Below are 23,397 nucleotides of genomic sequence, written 5' to 3'. Positions count from 1 at the left end.
TCCAGTTGGCCTTAATGAGCTGCCCTTTGAGTGTGCACACAGGTAGGGTAGGAGTCAGCAAACGGATAGCACATGGGAAATGGTCACTTGAGTATGTGTCAATGGGAATGGGCCACTTGAGATGGCAAGCTGGGCAGTGCAGAAGAATAGGACCAAATGGGACTAGGTGTGCAAGAAGTCTGAGAGGAATGTGGGGGAAGAGGTTAAGTTGATTAAGAAGGTAAGCCAAGACGGCACCTCTCGAACAGGTTATGGGAGATCACCAAAGGGGATGGTGTGCATTAAAGTCACCAAGCAGCAGAAAGGGGTAGTGTAGCTGCCCAATAAGCTGGAGGAAGTCTGCCCTGGTGACATCGAAGGACGGAGGGGTGTAAACGGTACAAAGGGAAAAGGTCAAGTGAGGAAGCAAAAGGCGAACTGCAACTGCTTGAAGATGGGTAGTCAGGGAGATGAGATAGCTATGAACATCATCCCATATGAGCAGCATGACTCCCCCATGCAATGGAATGCTGACTTTGGGGGGGGGGGGGGGGGGTCAAAACAGACTGGGAAGAAATGTGAAAGCTCAAAGCAGTCATGAGGACCAATTTTGTTTCCTGAAGACAGAGAACAAGTGATGTTGTGATTCTAAAAGCAGCCATAAATCCTCTTTGTTGGATTGAAGGCCATGAATATTCCATTGGAGGAGAGTTGTGATGAAAAAAAAGGGGAGTCACCTCAATGACTGCTGAGAGCCAGCCTGTGAAGACTTGCTGCTAGAGGGCACAGAGGCCAAAGTATCCTGCTCCATGAAGTCCATGTAAGCTTTGGCCCTCTTCTGCTTCCAGCCTGTGGAGTCCAACACAGAAAAATGGTTGGTGGTATGCACTGGCAACATGGAGGCCGGCCGCGTGAGGGTATCATGTGATGATACCTTCGAAGAGGACCTTCGAGTCAGCAAAGGAGAAGACCATTTGCCTTTGTTTGACTTCTTCAAGCCTTTCTGATTAGCAGAGGAAGACTCAGGTGTTGGTTGGCAGGAGGGACATAGGAAGTCTTCATGGGTGTATTCCTTCTGTCCTTTCCGACCTGCTGGTTGTGTAGCTGGTGTCTTCACCACATGAGGTGAGAGTTTGATGGCTTGATGCACAGCTGGATGAGGAGACAGTGATGCTACCATGATACTGGGTGATTTCACAAAGTCAGAGCTGAATTTGAGATTGCATGTCTCTGTGGCCATGTCGTTTATGGAGCGAGATGTAGCAAAAACAGTACTGTAAGTGCCACACAGCAGAACACAGAATTTGTGACTAGCCGATAACTTGTGAGCAACCAGGTAAGGTACATTTTTATTTGCCCAGATCTAATGGACTGCCTGCTCATTGAGATACATGGGACAATCTTGAGAGGAGGTGGCATGGTCCCAATTGCAGTTGATGCAATAGGGAGGAGGAGGCAGACAATCACCCTCATGTGCATCCCTGCCACAGGTTACGCATTTGGCTGGTTGTTGACAAGACATCTGAGTGTGGCTGACACTGATAGCAGCACATTGGGTTCAGAATGTACGCTTGGACTGTGATAACTTTGTAACCTGCTTTGATCTTGGATGGAAGTGCCACTCTATCAAATGTGAGAAAAAGAATGTGTGTGGGCACTAAGGAGGCATCTACCCTTTTCCTCACCCATAGACAGCAATGACATCTGATCAGAGAGACACATTTGGATTTTGACCTGAGTCAGATCGTCAAGCAGCCTAGTGTAAATAACACCAAGGGAAAAATTTAGAGTTCTATGGGCCTCAACATGAACAGGATAGCCTAGGCAAAGTGAAGCGGCAAGCAGTTGTGTTTGAGAATTGGAAGTAGTCTCCAAAAGCAAAGTGGCATTGCGTAAACGAGAGCAGTATTTCACAGGGCCAGCAATTGCATCACAACCTTTCTGAGTTAGAAACAGTTTACTGTTCCAAAGGACTGACCGTCTTTGGTATGTGAAACCACAAGGAACTGTGGTGCAGCTGGGAGGGCCTTTGAATCAGGAGCTTCATTCTGTTTACATTTGGTAATTGTCAGCTACAAAGATGATGATTTGCTCATTGTGAGAAAATCCCCCATGATTGTGAGTTTTTCTGATGGCACACTCCTTCTAACTGAATACGCACCAGTCTTAGGTAATTGTTCACTCCTCAGATCACACCTCTAAACACCTGACAGAGGGACCAATTTGCAGTTTGGGAAGGTATGAGCTGAGGCAATCACCCCTCCCTTGGCTGGCCTTTACCAGGGGAAAAGAACAAACCCTACCTGTCAATGCGTGGCAGGGAATTACACGTTGCCCAGTCACCTGTTACCTGTCAGATGCGTGGCCCAGCCTTCAGGAGCACACAAGGAGGAAGAAGAAAAGAGAGGAGCCTCAAATACTGAAGTGGAGGAAGGACAGGAGAAGGTGAACAAAGAAAGAAAAAAAAGGAATGAAATACAGTGGTGAGATTGTTCCTATGCCAGCTAAAGACAGAGCGGAACATTCCCAGAAAACTCCAGACATGTTCCCCATGGGAGGGGAAAAAGGACAGCAGTAGGATAGACATGCAATGCAGAGGGAAAAGGTTCTGCAAAGGCTGGACCCCATGATAGCCAAGCACGAACCTGCCAAAGAGTGGCTAGCCCCCTGGGGTGAAATGTTATTCTGACATATATTTTAATTTTTTTATTTCCATCAGTACAATAACAGGCCCACTCCTATAGACAATGAGATGGAAATGAACTGAAAACGATCTACAGGAAACCAGGTAAGACAAATAAAAATCTTCTAGTATTTATAATTATTTCTGCCCATTAATGAATATATAGTGCAACACCAGTTTCCTTAAGATTTACCAAAAATGCATTTACAATAATTAATATTCAGTTTTATTGTTATCACTGTTTTGAAAGAGATACATTACAATATTCTTCGTATATTCATAATTGAAAGGGATGACTTGAGATGTCAGCTAGTATAATATATGTTAAAAAATGACGAAATTCCTGCAGCTGTATTAAGGTGTTGGTTTAATGGGCAGCTAGTTTCGATGTTGTTACAACATCAAAACTAGTTGCCAATAAAACCAACACCTTAATACAGCTGGAGGAATTTCGTCATTTTTAACATACATTACAATATTGGTTGCTTGTCTGGGATGAAATATTATATGTGTAGCTTATATGGGAAGTAATTAGGTTTGTCTGGTTATCATCTGAGCTGTGTCTGAGTTTGGATCCTTGATTAACATGCTTGTATCATCAGCAAGAATTAATGTTTTTGAACTGACCTTAAAAGTCATTGGAACATCTTTTATGCAGGTTAGAAACAAGAATGGATCCAGTACCAATCCTTGTGGATCTTGACATGTTATACTATATTATCATATTCTGAGGTCGTTACCATGCCTGAGACAAAGTCTGTTAATGAGTCCCTCTTCTTTCTGTTAAGATTTTGTCCATGCAAGCGGACTGCCATTAAAGCCATAACACTTAAGTTTGCAAAGTAGAATTTTGTGATCTACACAATCAAATGCTACAGCAAGGTCATAGAAAGGTCTGCAGAAATTTTTGAAAGAGCAGGCAAGATTGTAATGTAGACTTTTTTTATATGGCTGAGTTTGAGAAAATATTCTGCCCCAAGAATTAAATTTGGTAGGAAATGTACAAATATTATTATACTTCAAACTAATGATTCTATTCAATCAATATTTTTTGATGGGAGACAGTGTGATACCCATAAGATAATAACTTTTCAGTAATATGTCAAAGCACAGTTTTATTTTTATTTCATATATTGGTATTTATTTAGCTTCATTTATACAGGGTGGGTCCAAAAGGGTTTTACAACTTTGGAGTTATATAGAAATTTATTGAGATGACTTACAGTATTGGTAGACGTATTATGTTGTTGGCTGTGCGGCTATGCCACGCAGTCTGAGGTGTCTTGTCATGGCTTGCGCAGCTGCCCCCATCGGAGGTTCGAGTCCTCCCTCAGGCATGGGTGTGTGTGTTGTCCTTAGCATAAGTTAGGTTAAGTTAGATTAATTAGTGTGTAAGCCTAGGGACTGATGACCTCAGCAGTTTGGTACCATAGTCCTTGCCACAGATTTCCAAATTATTTTGTTTCAAACAACCCCAAGTTTCTTGTAAAAGTGTCAGATGTCATTTTGGTTCGAAGTGACTACAATTTGTTATGTGACGAACATCCCACAGGTAATCAGTTTTGTCCTGCACTTGTTACAGCAAATCTGTCATAACTCGTGCAATGGCAACATAGATTTGATTCTCCTAGGTTGGCGAAACTGTTTGGTAGGGGAAGAAAATACACAGTCTTTATTGAAAACTCAGAGAAAGAAATGCAGTAGTGCCAAGTCCAGGGACTAAGGTGGCCATGCGAGGTAACTGTGAACACACAGACTTCCTGGTGATTTATCATGTCGCAATGAACCACCCAAAACAATACTGGTGATGAGGGTAAATTGTAGGCCTCCTTGGAAGTTCTTTAGTATATCTGGTGTGAAATTTATGCTGAACAGTTGTTGCAGAGGCCTATTCATGAAACCAAAACACACAGTAAACACACTCCACAGTGAAAGCAACTATTTTAACTGTCTTTACATTGGCAGTACTGGTGCTGGGATGGGATACTGATGGACTACGTAAATCGGGCTTGAGGTTGTTAGCTGCAAAATGTCACCTCTACCAATTCTGAAAGTTATCTCAATAAATTTCTATATCACTCCAAAATTTTAAAGTCCTTTTTCACTCACGTGGCATAGGATGTAACTAAATTCCCTTTACAAACATTGAGGATAAAGATGGTTAAGCTGAGCATAGGAACTCATGTTGGGAAACATACCACATTCCCACTACGTACAAAATACAACACCCCACATTCAGATCTCCCACATTTTTTTTACCACTGACTAGGGTATTATGTACATCATTCACTGATCACTTGATGTTCCATGCCCACTATAGGATTGTTTACATGCCATTCAGTTGAGTTTCTGATCTGCCCAGAGGGGTTTGTACCTGCTGTTGTACTTGTGGTCTTAGTTCATTCTGTACTGCTGTACATAAGTAATCATTCACTACAGTACAGACTGCAAGCTGTACATACATTTCATTTTTGCTGTTTTATGTTGCTATGATGAACTACATGTTTGTGGAACATGCCTACATGATGTCGTTGTACAGTGAAGTGTGGTGTAATGGGAGGGCTGCTTGTCAGCTGTATGCAGAGCATTTTTCCACATCATCAGACACCTTCACATTCCGCCTATGTTATGGTGTACCGGCAGGCCTCAGAGATGGGTACATTCATCACCAGAGTACATTCATCACCAGCAGAGATGACTGATGTGTTCCATGGTGGTGCTGCACATCCGAGTTTGAAGAGGCTCTACTTCATGCTGTGGAAGAGGATGTAACAATGAGTAAAAAATATGTACCTAGAAGACTGAATGTGGATCACCAAACTGTTTGCCATGTTCTGCCTGAGCTGCTGCTACACCTGTACCATACCCAGAAGGTACAGACAATGCAATCACATGACTTTGCATCATGCGTCCACATCTACAGATGGTTCTTGCACCATCATGTGGATGAGCCTGACTTCTCACATAGCATCCCTTTCACAGATGAAGCCAAGTTCACCATGGGAGGTGTTCTCAATTCCTACTTTCTCAGTTTCCACAAGTCATGTGGTCTGATGAAAGCCAGCATGCTGCACACCCCACATGGGTTTCAGAATGATATGGTCTGAAAATTTGGGCAGGGTTCCTGGATGGACATGTGACTGGGCCATATCTCCTTCCACTACATCTCACAGGTGCTGCATACTTGTGATTCCTCGATGGCATACTGCATGGGCTCTTGGAAGATCTGCCTCTGCAAATGTATCAAAACATATGGTTCCAGCACGATGATGCACTAGCTCATTTTTCACATGCTGTCTAGTATCATCTGGACCAGCGATTTGGGTAACAGCAGCTAGATCATGGTTATCTGATTGCATGGCCGGCACATTCTCTTGATCTGAATCCACTAGACTGCTACCTGTGAGGGCCACAAGAAATAATTGATTTTCAAAAACAATGTGGCATCCGAGGAAGACATAATGGTGCAGACTATGGCTGCAGCACATACTAGAGGACCAGGGATTGGCAAACATATTAGAGAAGTAGTGTATCCATGTATCCACGACGAGATCAGTAGTTGTCACACTGAGCCCTACTTGTAAGTGGATCCAGATGACAAGCAGCAGGAGTCAGAGAGCAACGTATGTTGTGGTATTCTGCATTTATCAGGAAAATGATACGTTACCGGATGTGAGTTCCTATGCTAAACTTAACTGTTTTGGTCTCCACTAAAAGTTCTGAAAGTCTGTACAGGGAATTTAATCACATGTATATTTACTTCCTACATTTTTTGTTATATTACTTTTTTATTACATGGCCTGGAATTACATCCTCATATGATTAAGTCCAGTGCATCCAATGAGTCAGGCAATAGAGCCAGAGCATATTTATAAAATATATTTTATTTGCATGGGAAAAAATACTTAGTTAACACTGAAAATGAAAAATCTGAAACAGAAAGACAAGTGAGTACAATCTTACAGGAAATCGAAATAAATTCTGTCTCACACACACACACACACACACATCCAGAATGATGAAGAACCTTGAAAGAGGAGAAATGGGAAATACATTTTAAAAAACATTTAGTCAACTTCGATGGCATGTATAGTACTTCATTTGCCTAAAAAACTTCAAGTGTGATCATGTCCATGGATTTATTACTTTATTTTCATGCCTTCTATTTTTTATGTTGACCTTCATACAGCGTAAAAAAAATGTTTTGAAAGCTAAATTTTCTGCATTATTTGAGCAAAGTGTAAGACATTGCCAGAATTCAACAAGATGAATTTATAAAGCCCCTTTAAGCAACCATCAACTTGGCCATTAAACTGACTCTTAACAACCTATAACTGGAAAAATGATCAGTGTCTCCACAGTTTGACACATTATGTGCCAAGTGGCCTGCAGAATTTATAATTCGATGATGGCATACTGCATTGTGTTGCACTCTACATAGTTTGAGAAGCTCTCAGCTCCTGAAGACACGGAAATTTTCTCTCTGATATTTTCGCAGTTCAGCTGATGAATTTGCATCCATAGAAGTGGGCTATATATGAACACAGTATGAGAGCGAGTTTTCTTCAGCATCTACTATAATCACTCTGCTACACAAAACTGCATGTAGTCCCAGGAAATTGTAACAGGTTCTCTTTGACTACAGACAAAAAGTGCGGCAAACTAATATTGTGATTCAGTTCTGCTACACAAAACTGAATGTAGTCCCAGGAAATTGTAACAGGTTTTCTTTGGCTACAGACAAAAATTGCGGCGAACTAATATCGTGATTAAGCTGTGCAGTAGCCTAAGGGTGTCTTCAGTGGAAATGAAACCCAGTGTTGGGCAAATATGTTGCTGCCACATTTATGCTGTGCTGGGAACTGGCACTGTGCTTTTCATGCTAGGATGTTGAGCTGGTCCAAAAAAAAGAAACTTATGATACAATGGATAAAGCAATGGTATTTCTGGCTGCACTCATCAATCATTGATGTTCAATAGAATCATACTCCATTGATGAATTTCTTAGTAAAACCAACTGATTTGTATATAAGTACAACATAACTTCTGCACAATTTCAGTGCAGTAATGTGTTCACTGAAAATTTGTGTGCCTGTGTGTGTGTGTGGTTGTGTGTAAGTATAATCTAACTTCTGCACCATTTCAGTGCAGTAATGTGTTCATTGTAAATAAGTATTTCAGTAGTTGTATTACATGTTTATTACCTTATAAATAAATAAAAAACTTTTTTATTTTAAATTCAGTGCATTAGTATTTGTAAAATGACTCTTAGTGTTCATTAAAATATGACGATCATTCCACTTGGGACCTGTGGAATGGTACATTAGCTTATTTGTTTTAGTTGTAAATATTTGTCATGTATTGTTGTTTTTCTGACATGTTCCACATCCTGGAGGACCTCCTCACTACGGATCAATTGGAATGAAAGTAAATCTAATCTAATCTAATAACCGTTTCTAGAAATGCAAAAAACTCTATAATGAATCAAAACAGCTGTGCATCACATTCCAGGCGGCGGAAATTGATATGGATGCATGTGGCTGGCTAATACAGGGCCAGAACATCTAGGAGAAAAATGAGATGATGTGGCTCACGTTTCCTGTATCGAGGAAGGCTGTGAATATCTTACCAACGTAGTCAAATTCTCAAGTGCTGGAGCGCCCTACCAATTTTTTGTCACCTTCTACAGTTATATCTAACACACTTTACAAAAACTGCCAAAATGCACACAGGTAGTGGATTAAATAATGCGCTTTATCAATAAACTGTAAAATTGAAAACAGCTTTAGTCGTCTCTATTTTGACCGTAAATTATTTAGGTATAAGTAAATAGACGGAGACTGCAATATCGTATCTGTTAATTAGAGTTAACCAGCATTTCAAGGCGCAGCCTAAAGGTTAACTACTAGAACATGTTTTGAAAAACATCACTTCATATCAAGAAAGTTGTCCGCCATTATTTAAAACCATGTGGAAAATACTCGAAACGCTCTTTTCAAATTCTGTAAGAAATTATTGACAAACACGTTTTGGGGTTGTTCGGCCTCAGAGACAGCAGCTTTCGAGCCATCCTTGCAAGTGAGTGTAAGGTTTAGGTGGTACCTGATGGCATGGCAGACTCGCAGCTGCAGGCGCAGCTGCGAGCAGTTAGCAGCGCTGGGGGAGTCGAGGCTGCGCGTGTGCGCATGCGTGCAGCCGGCGCGACGACAGGGCGCCTCCTGGGCGGCGCTGGCGTGCAGCCGCGTCAGCTCGCCTGCCAGAGACACTGAGGTCGTGAACCAGCGGTGCATCAGCAGCAGCACCTTCGCCACTGTCTCGCCCTCCTGCCGCAATGAGCCATCTGTCTCTGCACAACAGCAAACAATCACTTCAGTCGCAAACAAATAATACCTAGACGCTCACAACACTGTTATATTTATCATTCACTACGCCATTCACTAACTACATACAATATCTGTAATGATGATGTATATAATAAAGATACTAACAGAATGTCTGTACATGTTTTGCAGACTATACTCTTACAAAATAAAGGGTCCAAGCAGCGTACACATTTAGGGCGACCAACATTTGACCAAAATTTTAAGGGAGGTTTAAGGCAGATTTGGCCACAATAAACTTCCGCTGTACACCTACGTCACATTTTCTTGGAATGGGTGACAATGGATATCTAAATACAAATAAACTAGCATAGTTTGCCTACTTTTGCTCTATTACATCATACAGAACCATATTTTGGAGTAAAACCACAAACTGAGAGAAAAGTTTTAGGGTGCAAGAGCGTATAATAACACCCATTTGTGGTGTAAATTCAGAAAAGAGTATTAAACTCAAGTATTATAAATACGTTTGTTATAGTAGTATGTTTTCTGACATGTTCCAGACCTACAAGGATCCCTTCATTTTTGGGTCTACAGAAAGAAAAATGAATCTAATCCAACCCAAACAAAACAGTTTATTTGTTCATTGCGTGTAATACACAAATATAATCAAAATGACATTTAACAAATTTGCACCTATGTATTGTGTGTACCCTACAAGCACTTATTTATAAGAACAGCAAACTCTGAAATTCTTTGTCTTCCTACGCAAATTTAAAATTCTTTGAAATGATAATCAAAATTGATTTCAGTCAATTAATAGGTTCAAACTGCTGCTGTATCTCTGAGCAGTCCACTTACTGTTGATAAGAGAAAAGACTCTTTCGAAGTGTTGCGTTGTCTGAGTCAGTTTAGAAATTAATAACCTAACGAGGGTTTTTAAATATAAACGTCTCTGTAATCCTCTTTCACGAGTCCTTGTTACTTTTGCTTGTTGTTTGTACCACAGCTGATTGGTACGAGGTGACTACGTCGTTGTTTGCCAGCACTGATAGAGAAACAAGTTAACATTCCCGCTCCCATGACGCCTCTAGACACGTAGCCTCTGTCATTCTTTCTCCGATCCTCGCATTCCCTGGAGCCAAACTATCTTCTTCGCTTGGAAGCGCGAGTAGGAAACAGACTATATGTCGACAATAGTATCGGTTAATATATGAAAACTTTATGAGAACAATCGGCCGTGGAACTTGAACTATCGATGGTACTTCGCGGGATTAATATTTGTAGTAGTAACAACTGACGAAATATAGGGGCGAAACAGGTGGCCAGTAAGGGAGCCAGGGGGATTAAAACAATATTGCTATAATACGGGAGATCCTGGGAAATATGGGCGAGTTGGTGACCCTAGATACCTTGAAAGAATCAATCTACGCCTCCTGCAGGTCACGCAGATCAAGATATCACACGTCATTATTGACAATACGCGCTTTGTGCACACCACGGATATGCAGCAGAGCCGGCTGAAGGTCATGCAGGGCTCGCAGCACTGATAAGCTATGGAGGCTCTATTCAGCAATATGTAGCAGTACACAAGTTTTTTTTCCATATGATATTTGAAGGTGATGTCTAATTACATTTTACCTTACTATTTCAATCAGTAAAAGACGCTGTGGATCTTGGTTTATGAACCATTGTATGACAATGATAATGGTAATTTCTCAACACACAAAAACTTCCCATCTCAATTGACTGTTATTACTTCCACTTGCATACCAAGCAGAGGTACTGTGTGTTAACCGTAAGGCGGCCAATAGCCAGAAGGGATTGCAGGGAGTGGAGCAAGTAAGCAAGTCTAATTATTTAATTAAAATCCACAAGATGACTCCTAAAAAGAAGCAACCGTTACAAAGTTCCAAAGCAGCCACTTCGTTAAAAGCCTTCCCCCCACGATGGCGCAAAGTTTGGACGTATCTAGTTCACCAAAAAATTTTCCCCTTCTGGAGCCAATTGATACTAACTGAATACGTTTTTCAACGGCCACGGTGGATACAGGCGCTGGCTCCTTGGTCACGAGAAAAGTTGGTAACATGCAGATTAAGGCAGTCTCATATTTTTTCACAAATCGAACGGATAAAACCCCGGCCACGCCCAGCCTCATCCTCACTTGATTTTTTGGCCTCGTCAAGATCAGATCGTGGTAGATACGAATTGTTCTGCATAAGACAAAGGAGATGGACCATTAGACCAGTAATCTCAGCATGACTAAGGAGATGGACCGATAGGGCATTAATTAGTATCAGCAGAAAGTGTCCATGTTTGTCTGTTTTATACAGATATGGTTACAAAATTCTGGCAAGATAAGTTCAAATGTTTCAAATGGCTCTGAGCACTATGGGACTCAACTTCTGAGGTCATCAGGCCCCTAGAACTTAGAACTACTTAAACCTAACTAACCTAAGGACATCACACACATCCATGCCCGAGGCAGGATTCGAACCTGCGGCCGTAGCGGTCGCGCGGTTCCAGACTGTAGCGCCCAGAGCCGCTCGGCCACCCCAGCCGGCGGCAAGATAAGTAAATCAGGCGTTCCTGGGTGCGTTCAGCCATGTGATACAGGATGTTCAATTTCACCAACCGCGACTTCACCACAGACGATGCTGTCGTAACACTCCATCACTTTCCTTTCTCTTGATAACTCACACCCACGCAAGGGGCCCGGGTTCGATTCCCGGCAGGGGACTGGGTGTTGTGTGTCCTTCAGCATTTTCATTATCATTGACCCTGAAGTCGCCGAAGTGGCGTTAACTAAACAGGACTTACAATACGGCGGCTGAACTCCCCTGCATGGGACCTCCCGGCGAACAATGCCATACGATCATTTCATTTCAGTTCTCTGTGGAAAATTTGCAAGAATCATTTTGAAGAAATACTTGCGACAGTGCTGTTATTTGTCACTGATCTACTTTCTATGTAATGCTCATCGTTTTTTAACAGTACAACTGTGTTGCTTTTCCATATGTCTGTCTTCTTATTGTGTTTGTTGAAACCGCTATCCTGATAGCCCCTTGTTTTTTGCTGAGTAATTAATCCAACCATCAGGGCCGGTTTAAGGCCCAAGCAACACACACCACCACTGTCCGATGCCAGGCTGAAAGGGGCGTCAGATGCACTGCAACTATAAGATTTCTACGCAGGACTTATCATAATTCGTAGTGGCCGCTTGGGGCACTATGCTTAGAGGGGCGCCATGAGATTTCACGTGCAGGATCTATATGCAGTGCATATCACAATGAGTAACGATAACTGACGTGGATGAGAGGCACGAGGGAAAAGGGGCACGATAAGTCGCTTGTGTGAAAAAATGTTCTCGCATCAGGTGTGCCAGCCATGGTCATATACTGGAACGAAACCCAATACCTGCATGTAGGAGACGTTACTGACTGCCAACTGCCAGCAGTATTAGCAGATAGCCATAGCTGTCATCTTACCTAGCACGTAGGAAATCATAACGTCAGTTATTCAAACCAAGCCGAAGTTCAACTAGCGTAGTGTTTCATCTGATGGCTTTAGCATAACTCTGTGTTATATATTATGAATTTTTGTTATTGCATTTTATAGGCTTCTTCACAGTTATCAGGGTGTTTTTACGAAACAAGAGATAAACCGAATGAATCACAATTATCGTAATTACATTATTACTCTGTAACGGGCCGGCAGAGGCCAAGTGTCCGTTATAGCAAAATACTCAGAAAGCTTCTCTGAACAAATTCTGAAAGTTTGCGGGTGGATTTCTGGTTCACACTGTATAAACAAATCAGAACGGTGATGTTACGGACTGCAGTGTCGTCTGCAACTGATTGGTAACCGACAGCTGAGAGACCACAGAAGAGAAGCTGTGAGCAAAATTATGCTGTGATTTAGTTGTTGCTGTGGCAACTTTCCAGTTAACAAGTAACTGTCAGTTACTTTGTTAGTCTGATCTAGGTATAGGTAATCAGGGAACATATAGAGGCCAGCGTTACCCATTAAAAAAGTATTGTTACAAACAGTTACGGTAGAAACTAGTTAGTGTAGCAATAAATTGCATTTTTTAGTTTCTTGCACAAAGCCCTGCACATTAGTGATGGGGAGAACCGAGAATTTAAAGGAACCGAGAACTCTGTCCTCGAGAAAGAAAGAAATCGAAAACACACCCGAGAACTTTTGTGAATACAATCTCTGAGAGTCACTCGGAAAGTAAAGAACATTTTGTATTGACACGTGATCGCGTCACGTCACCCCCCCCCCCCCCCCCCCCCCCCCCGTCACCACACCCTGTCTCGAGCGACCGACCAGTGACCTTGGTACTCATCAACTTCAGTTTGGCGGCAGCTACAATACGGTTGCTTACTGCTTAGCCTTGCGACTTTAAAATCTGTGGCAAAACTGACGATCCCGCTACGCGTGAGGTGCACAGTGTTATCTGCTTTAAAACACGCAAAAACTCCGACCCATTAGTTTGTAGACATAAGTGAGGTTTACGGTAATGTGATGAACGAAGCGGCAGTTCGGAATTGGTGTATCGTGTGTAATGGCGGGCGGAAGAATATTCACGACGAATATCGCTCGGGCTGGCCCTCAGAGGCGACTGAGGGACTCGAAGCGAGGACTGAAACAAAAAGCCAAGAAGACAGGCGTTTCACAATTAGTGGACTGCACTCATTCTTTCCAGACATTTCAAGAAGTCTGTTATAAGAGACTTAATGCAGATCAGGGCTATAAAAAGCTAGGTGGTTTAGTCAAATTTCGACACACGAACACAAAAACAAACAAGTGGCCGCTGCATTCATATGTCCCAGTCGCTTTTGAATCACAGTATCACTGGCGATGAGACTTTGATATCGCATTTCACACCAGAAACAAAACGCCAATCAATGGAATAGCATCTTTCGCAATCCTTAACGAAACCGACAAAAGCAAAACAAATTTTGAGGACCAGAGAGATTGTGGTTATGGTGATATGGGATCGTAAGGGAGTCCTGCTCATCGACTACATGCCTAGATGTGAGATCATAAATGCAGCAGCTTGCTGTCAGACGCTTCAATGACTTCGCCGCGCCATTAAAAACCTGAGGTACTGAATGCTAACCAGTGGAGTCATCCTCCTTCACGATAATGCGCGTCCGCATGCAGCGGTACTGACGCAGGACTTGCTTCAGCGGTTTCAGTGGGCGTTGTTTCAACATCCGCCATAAAGTCCGGACTTAGCCCCAAGCAACTGTCACTTATTCCCCAAATTGAAAGATTTTTTGAGTGGACAATGCGACAGAAGTAATGATGAAATTCAAGAAGCTGTTAATCAGTGGCCGGCCGGTGTGGCCGTGCGGTTCTAGGCGCTTCAGTCTGGAACCGCGTGACCGCTACGGTCGCAGGTTCGAATCCTGCCTCGGATATGGATGTGTGTGATGTCATTAGGTTAGTTAGGTTTAAGTAGTTCTAGGGGACTGATGACCTCAGATGTTAAGTCCCATAGTGCTCAGAGCCATTTGAACCATGTTTTTGTTAATCAGTGGTTCAACAATTTGGTGGAAACTGAGTATGCAGCAGGCATAGAAAGGCTGGTATAACGGTACGACAAGTGCCTAAATTTGAACGTTGACAACGTATAAAAGTAGCTTGGGTATCAAATTGTACGTAAAATACAGTTTCGTTTAATTATACGAAATAAAAATTTCTGTAGAAAACATGATTTTTTTTCCTTTCTGTATGACCCTCATAGCTGTTGGGACATCGTAGATTACATTTTAGTCACACAGCTAACAGTAGAGCTTGCACATATTAACTTGGCCTCTGCACAGAAATGAATTCTCGTCGTGAATGCTGGATGATTGCATCCAATTCTTTCGAAGGGGCGACCTTCTCAGTTGACTATCGCCTGTCGACATGCACGCTTCGAGCGTTTTCATTGCCATCTGTTTGCTACATAGCTTGGCACCACAATTTGCTCACGCCAAAGGAAGTGAAACTCATATAGGGACTTCCCGTAACACGACCTTCGTTTCCTGCCAGGTCACTTTGAGTGCTACAAGTTTATCAATCCTTCATCATCTCGGTTATTTTTTAATTGGATGATTAAGATTCTTCTATATTTGTTTTCGTCTTATAGTACGCAAAACCTGGTTTCAACGTGTTGTGTTCCTGATTACTACTTATGTGTATTGCACCCATTTTGCTCGCACCGTGGGTAGAGTAAATTATCCAATATATGTTTTTGTTTCGTATAAATCAGAAGCTCGTTTCATTGCAAGGTGTTCTAAGGACTCATGTGTATTTGTTCCTGCTTGCGAATCTGTGTCTGAACTGCCCGATTTAATAGTGGTTTAAGTATATTACTTTTTTTGTTCACATCATTTTTTTTTGGACTTTCTCCTATTTAATGAAGAACTCCATGTTAGCGACTTTTAACGGAAATAGTATTCGACTTAACTACATCTTGTCGTGAATTGAGGATGGTATGTAACTCTGCTTTGAATGGTGTCACTTCTTCTAGCTGAGTATGGTTCGCAGTCTTAGTGGCTAGAGCACTCTTTCTTGCAAATGCTAAAAATGTAACGGTAGTTACACAGATGTCTTTACACGCTATTAACAGATACTACAAATAATACATTTCAGCAGACATCAATGTATTAGAATAATCTTTCAGTCCAATGGGAATGGCTGGCCGGTGTGGCCGAGCGGTTGTAGGCGCTTCAGTTTGGAACCGCGCGACCGCTACGGTCGCAGGTTCGAATCCTGCCTTGGGCATGGATGTGTGTGATATCCTTAGGTTAGTTAAGTTTAAGTAGTTCTAAGTTCTAGGGGACTGATGACCTCAGATGTTAAGTCCCATAGTACTCAGAGCCATTTGAGGCAATGGGAATTTCGAAGTAAATAATACACACTCTCATGCTTCGCTTAGTGAATTCTGTACAACATGAGTATACTAAATACAGTAGGATTCTGTACAGTGGAAGTAAATGCACACTACACCATACAATACCATGTACAAATATGCAATTTGATATAGAATATTCTCTGTGTGACCGTAACTGGCTTATTAACTACACATTCTCTCAGTAAGACTACAAAGTAACATCATTCAAAACAGAATTACATACTGCTCATTCTGCGACAATATGTAATGAAGTCGAATACCAATTCTGTCAAGAGCTGCTAACAGGGAAAGTGAACAAAAATAAAGTAGAATATACTTACAGCACAGTTATATCAAGCAGCACACATGCGGATTCATAAGCAGGAACAATTGTACTTGGATCCACAGAACACTATGCGGAGAAACCAGCTTCTGTTTTGTATGAAACAAAACAAATATCGAATCATTTACTCTACCGAACATTATCGATGCAAGCAAAAATCAAGCAGAATATGAGTAACATACTTGTACTGAAATTCAAAGAGCGCAATACACACAAAAAGTCGTAATGAAGAACGCAGTACGATGAAACCGGCTTCTGTGTCGTGTCATGTCACATGATTTTTAGATTTTGACATGTTCCAAAGTTTCACTATTTCTACTTGATAATGGTCGCAAGGTCTAAATTGGAATATTGGGGCTTACAAATAAATAATTTTAAAGTCAAAATGTGACCACAGTGTCATTTACAAAATTTTACATGTCAATCCCGGTTATGAGAAGTTAATCCTTTATTTTTTTATTTATTTTTTTAATTGAGACAGCTCGAATCTCTTACGTTGGAAGGTCAGAAACACGTTTCCAGTCATACAGTTTATCAGTAGACTATGAGGCCCAACCGTAAAGAATAGATAACTATTGTCATCTAATATTTCTACTCATAAAAACAAGAATACACGTTTTCGCGCCTATTGTTACATATTCGAAGTTCACTGCCAGGTAACTAGGAGCACCGCTGTTGTCTGCTCCCGTACCGTAACTCAGGCAGTGCACTGCTTATAATTTGATGTTCTGCCGTGTGCGCCGAAGGCGCAAGGAAAGTTCTTCATAACCAGGGATACGTGATTATATACAGCGCCATTAAATGTATGTCAGAGGAGGCAAATGAAGAAGTAGAAATCTCATTAAAAATTATATTGGAGAGAGCTGCACAAACTGCTAACTAAATCGATGAAAAAATCGGAACACACACACACACACAAATTAATGCAATGTAATGACATTCGGGAATACATTTGTCTAGGTAACGTGTTTAAGTGATTAACATTGCAAGATTGCAGGTTAATGTAACCGTGAGATAAGCCATTGCAAATATGAAGTGCTGCTATATTAATAACCGGTGTAATCGCCAGAATGTTGAATGCAAGTGCATGGACTGTGTTTTACAAGTGCTGGACGTCAGTTTGTGGGATGCAGTTCTTTGCCTGTTACACTTGGTCGGTGAATATAGGGACGGTTAATGCTGCTTGTGGATGACAGGAGTTGTCGTCCGATGATGTACCTTATGTGCTCGACTGGAGACGGATCCGGTGATCGACCAGGTCAAGGCAACATGTCTACACTCTGCAAGCATGCTGAGTTACAACAGCAGTATTTGGGCGAGCGTTATCCTGTAGGAAAACACCGCCTGGGATACTGTTCATGAATGGCAGCACAACAGGTCGAATCGCAAGACTGACGTACGAATTTGCAGTCAGGGTGTGTGGGATAACCACGAGGGTGCTTCTGCTGTCATACGAAGTCTCACGCGTCGATAACTCCAGGTGTAGGTTCAGTGTGACTAGCAAGCAGACAGGCCGCTTGCAGGCCCTCAACTGGCTTCCTGCTAACGGACACGCGTCCATCATTGACACAAAAGCGGAACCAGATTTTATCAAAAAACACAACAGACCTCTACCCTCTCTCGCTTGACACTACTGAAATCACAAATGGCGGGGGTTTGGGTCAATAGAGGGCATCTGACTCGGAACTGTCGTTGTAGTAACCTTTTTGTAACAGTTCGTTGTGTCACTATGGTGCCAACTGCTGCTCAGATTGCTGCTGCAGATGCAGTTATGATGCGCCAAACCCATACACGCCGAAGACAATGGCCTTCCCTCTCTGCAGTGCCACTTGGCCGTCCGGAGACCGGGATTCTTGAGGGCGTACATTCTCATGACCATAGCTGCTACCAATCATGTACAGTGGCTATATTCCCGCCGAGTCTTCGTGCAGTATCGCAGAAGGAACATCCAGCTTCTCGTAGCCCTATTACACGACTCCGTCCAAACTCAGTGAGGCGTTAATAATGCTTTTGTCGCCTTAAAGCAGGGCCACCCAGGGCGTGGCCCATTGTGTGGCCCGCGGCTGGACTTGCTACAGTTTTGTTTGTTCCTTCCGGAAAGTATTAGGTACAGCGTGACATTTCATTTAGTACTGTGGTATGGCATTTCTCAGTCTGACAAAATCGTGGAGTCGCTATTTATTCTTCGCTATTTATTTGTGGTTTGAAGGACGTTCACATGTCCACTAGATGTTTGCACGAAAAGAGGTCGTCCAGCGATCTATCATCACAAGCCTTTGAAAAGGAATGAAAATGACAGAAGACTGAGCTGAGACTTCTAAACATCTAATATGCAGTTGCATAAGCGACGGATACTGCAAATTTGCTATGAAACGATATTGTAGTACTATCGAGAAGGAATTTAAAGATTTAATTGACGATGGAAGAGAAAAAGATACGATGATCGACAGACAGGATTCATTGTTCAATACATTAAGAAGCACTGTGTGCTATATTTGCAGAGATGCACCCCGTGAAAAAATTGATGGTACGAATAGTAACATTTCTGAAATGCACGCATTGTTCCATTGTGAGTTGCAACAGTTTTCGATGGAACCGAACGAAGAGTATCGAGACTGTATATTAATGAAAAGTAGGTTGGTTAAGTCAAAGGGTATGTCTGGAACGATTTTTCGGTTTGAAACTCGTTGTTGACTTTATGAAAGAAAAATGAGTGCAGGTACGAAAATTAGAACATCCGGAATGGATTCCAGACCTCGCATTTAAAGTGGACTTGACTGTGCATTGCCCACAGTTAAGACATTACAAGGTGAGAAACAACTTACTTATGATCTGATAGAGAAGCATTTAAAAACAAAATCGCATTGTGAGAGGGACAATTTCTGTCGGGGAACACCGTCAATTTCCCTAATCTCATTGCTGTTATAGAAAACTTAAGGTTTCGAGAATTCATTATGACCTTTGTAATATTATTGGTATTTCCGTCCTACGAAAGCTTTGAGTACCCTTTGAAAGACATTTGTTTTGTATAATTTACATAACTGTAAAGATGCGCATCTAGCACGGACGCTAATACATCGATTGCGCAGTCAAAGAAACATTTTAACAGAAGCTGAACTGTTGTTCCGCTTCGATCTAAATAAAAGATGACAGTAAAAAAAAAAAAAAAACTTTTGTAGACCTTCAGATTTTAATGTGCTTCTGCTTGTTATGTGAAAACGTAAAGGAGGTCGACTTTAAGTTAAAAAAGTGAGCGGTCTTGCTAGCGTGCAGACAACATTATTAATTAATAAAATTAAGGTAATTCATGTTCGAAACTGTAAATCAGCAAGTTATTGTTATCGGAGGTTTCGAACAGTGCAAGAATTGTCTTCAACGAAAGGAGAAAAGTAGTGCCTATAATTTGTGACAAACGTGAACCAAGGAGACAGCACAGGACAGGCTGAAATCTGATCGCACCATACTGTTAGAAAAGTAATTATGTAAGTTGTATTGTTTATAAATAAGCCCTAATTTTGCTAGTGAGAATTGTTTGAATATATTTAGTGTTCACCAGACTTCTTATTCTGTTCTTTTCCTTTATACGTTTTTATCCTCCATGCCATATTATTTTTATAAATGTCAAACAGCCTTTACTACAGCAGAGAATACTGCGGCATCCTGGTCGTAGACAGAAGGCCGCTCCTTGTCTGCTATACAATTCATAGCTGCCCCATTTACTAATGATTTCATTTGCAAATGCATTTTTTTTACTGTTCATTGTGAAAGGTCCCTTAGGTAATTATAAAATTCATACTGATTACGTAAAGAAATCCGGGTTGTTCTTTTCCAAATAATAGAAGTCTTTGCGTAATCAAAACCTAGCCTCTTTCTGACAACGATCAGGAGCCGACCAGAAGACGGACGTCTTCGACCGCTTTCGTGTCTCCTGTGGCAAAGCTGTGCCAGACTGGAAACACGACATTCTAGTATGAAATACAGATTTAAATTGATAGAATTGAAATATATTTAACGTAATAATAATAATAATAATTTTTTTATCATACTAGATGTGGCGCCCGAACAGGGACCTGATAAAAAATTTTAATCTGTTCTGTTATTGTTTCATGACATCATCCGGTGGACATCGGGAAGCCGTAAAGGAAGTACTGAACGAAACCGAGGAAATATTAAACAAATAAAAAAAAATAAAAAAATTCGAAAAACAACAGCAGTGCGCAAAACGACTGATGTAAGTACGGTTTTCATTACGCATAAAATATCGCGTCTTGTATAAAAAAAAACTGATTTCCGGAATTTCTTTCCTTACTGCTTCATTTTATCCTATCGCTGTTATTTCCTTGCAGAGTTGCTTATTTACGTAGTTAGAATTCATTTCTGATCATCTTTTCATGCAAAGTTTATTTGTTAGTATTATGAGCATCTTCATTGTTGCTACGGTTAAGAACACAAGATGGATGCCATAATAGCTGGATTAAGTGTCTAGTAGGTGTTTGTCACTTATTTTCAAAGTTAGGTGCCATCTTGTCTTCTACCCGGTATAGCTCTGCAATTGTCAACTACCGCGGTGTGACGTTTGACTATCAGCGCGCGCATCTGAGAGTTGACGATCGGCGTGCCGCGAAATATTTCTTTGAGCAGTTACGTCACAAACTTGAAAATAAACATGGCAGATGACAAAGGAAAGCCGACAAACAGTGTGGATGACGGTGACGACACTGTTGTCAAGTCATACCCACTACGTTCGCGAACGGGAACAGGCAGACCCGATTCGCGAATGGAGAGAACGGCAGACGATGATGGTGTGCGTGACGTATCGTCACAGCAATCATCGTCACAGCAAGCGGGAGAAAATTCGATGGTTGAAATGATGAGAATTTTTTTTCAAGAAAGAGAACAGGAGAAACGGGAAAGGGAAGCTTATAAATTACAAAAACAACAAGATAGACAAGAAAAGGAACGGGAGACAGAGCGAAAATGGTTTGACCTGAATACCATGATTGGTACAATGAAAAATAGGTTAGATAATATTGATGCCAACTTAGAGGCAAGAATAAGGACAGTCACGGTGGAATATATCTCGGAATTAAGTACTAAAGTTAATGAAAGGATAGAAGGTATTCTGCAGAAGGTAGATGCATGTGAGAGCACAGTAGGTAATGTGCACAAAGACATCAAAGTACAAATCGAAAGTTGCCAGGCAGTTACAACAGAAGTTTCAAAAAAGTCCGCTGAGGTCGGAGCTAAAGTAAACAAGCTTGCAGACAATGTCGTCACTCCGCAAGGCCAGGTCAATGACCTGACACAGGCGCTATCCGAAATAAACATTGAAAAGAGGGTGAATGATGCTGCAGCCAACGTAAGTTCCACGATAGGAAAAGAATTTGTAGAATGGGTCGAGACTAAGGAACAGTACATAGAAAACAAGGTTCAACACGACTTAAAAGAAGCCGTTAAGTCAGCCACAGTTGAAGTTTCAGCTGCTCCAGGTACATCAGGAGATACGATTCTCACTGAATTAGGGGAGATTCGTAGAGTTTTTCACCGAGATCTTCCCGAGTGGAAACGACACCTCACTGAGGAAATCGAGCAGTTGAAACAACAAGTCAATGATTTTCCTAACGACAATAGAAGTGAGCATTCACACTTGCTTTCTTCAGAACATGAATACAATAATAATCCCGTGTCTCGTGTAGAATTCTCTCCACTTGTACATGGACACAGCAGTAAGAATCCGTTAGTACGCAACCAGAATGATCAAGTAACTCTTGTCGAGCTAATGAAAGAAGAAAGCGTTCTCAAGCACCGCGTGTTCCAGCCTTTTCTGCCAGAGAAACGCAACATCCACCCAATGGTTTTTCTGAAGTCATTTAATGGTGTTTTTCCTGAGAGCTGGGATGACAAGCAACGTATGCGCTTTATAGTAGGTTACATTCAAGGAGAGGGTTCTGTCTGGGGAACAGAAGTAATTGACAGATGTAATAATTACGCTGACTTCGAAAAGCAATTTCTGAACAAATTCTGGAGTTCAGGCATACAACAACGCCTTAGAAAGGAAGTATATAATGCTGAACCGTTTAACACGAGAAGTGCTGGTCTCCGTAGGTATTTCGAGAAATACCTGCAAAAAATACAATATTGGGACACGCCCATTTCCACGAAGGACGTAATTATGATCCTTAAGTCAAAGCTACCGGTATCAATCAGGGAGAAGTCAGTAAATGTCAGTGACGACGACACGGAGGCTTTTCTGTCAGTACTTGACAACCTTAACATGATTCAAGAAGACGTGCGTGCTAGTGCGCGGAGTAATTGTAATCTTAGCCCGCACACTACACAGCCGTACGGTGTAGGCGCAGACTCAGGTATGTCATACCAACCCAACAACAGTAAAGGACACGACGTTCCGTGCGATAATAACAACTACTATCGCCGTAACGGGAAGCAGAAACATAAATTCCAGGATCAAAACAGGTACCACCCCATATACCAGACAACACAACAGCAATACGGTAACTCACCAGTTAATTACAATGATCGCTATCACTACAATAACGATCGCCAAAATAATAATAATTTCAATGGAAAAGGACGTTGGATTAACACCAACAGTCAACAGCAGTATGGTAACCAGCCTAGATTCCAGCACTGTTCTCAAGGGAGAAATCCTCCAGATCCTTCCAAGCAATACAAACAACAGTATGCTCCAAACTTTAGGAATAGTCCTCCACCTTTTACTAACTATCAAAGTCAAAATCATGAACCTCAAAAGTCTCGCATCTATTATGCCCGAGCAAACCCGCCAACACACACCATCTCGACTGAAATTCCGGCAAATGGCTCGCAACTTAGGTGGAATACGGAAGCAAACTTCGTACCGAGCGTACCGCCCGGTACTTCAAAAGTAATTGTGAGCGAAATTCAATCTAATGAACATGCGGAAAACTAAAAGCACACTTTGACCGGTTTCACACCTTCAGAACTAATCTCCAGGCAAAAGGAAAGCAATGAATGGACTGATCCCATCCCCAAGATAGAAGGTCCAGAAGTCAACCTAGATAATAAGTTAAGACAAGCCCTGATCTCTCTCACAACTCATGCCAATTTAAGAAAAAAGGCATTTGACAAGCATGTCAATAAAGTTCTGTCGTATCGCCTGAACGAGCGTGTTCTTCTGAGA

The 23,397-nt window shown here is 41.6% G+C and overlaps 1 protein-coding gene across 5 annotated transcripts in view; it reads right to left on the bottom strand.

Moving 5' to 3' along the window:
- The window catches only part of LOC126187981 (ras guanyl-releasing protein 3-like), a 437,195-nt gene that overhangs the window by 122,946 nt on the left and 290,852 nt on the right, over window positions 1-23,397 (bottom strand). For 4 of the 5 annotated variants that reach the window (XM_049929381.1, XM_049929384.1, XM_049929383.1 and 1 more), the window contains one exon: window positions 8,765-9,008. In XM_049929381.1, coding sequence (XP_049785338.1) covers window positions 8,765-9,008 — 244 coding nt within the window. The remainder of the gene's footprint in view (window positions 1-8,764; window positions 9,009-23,397) is intronic. The other variant, XM_049929382.1, reaches the window with a different exon arrangement.

This window comes from Schistocerca cancellata, chromosome 5 (genome assembly GCF_023864275.1).
Source record: "Schistocerca cancellata isolate TAMUIC-IGC-003103 chromosome 5, iqSchCanc2.1, whole genome shotgun sequence".
Classification (NCBI taxonomy): Eukaryota; Metazoa; Arthropoda; class Insecta; order Orthoptera; family Acrididae; genus Schistocerca; species Schistocerca cancellata.
The sequence above is the reverse complement of the archived record's forward strand: the minus strand, read 5'-3'. Positions and strand labels throughout refer to the sequence as shown.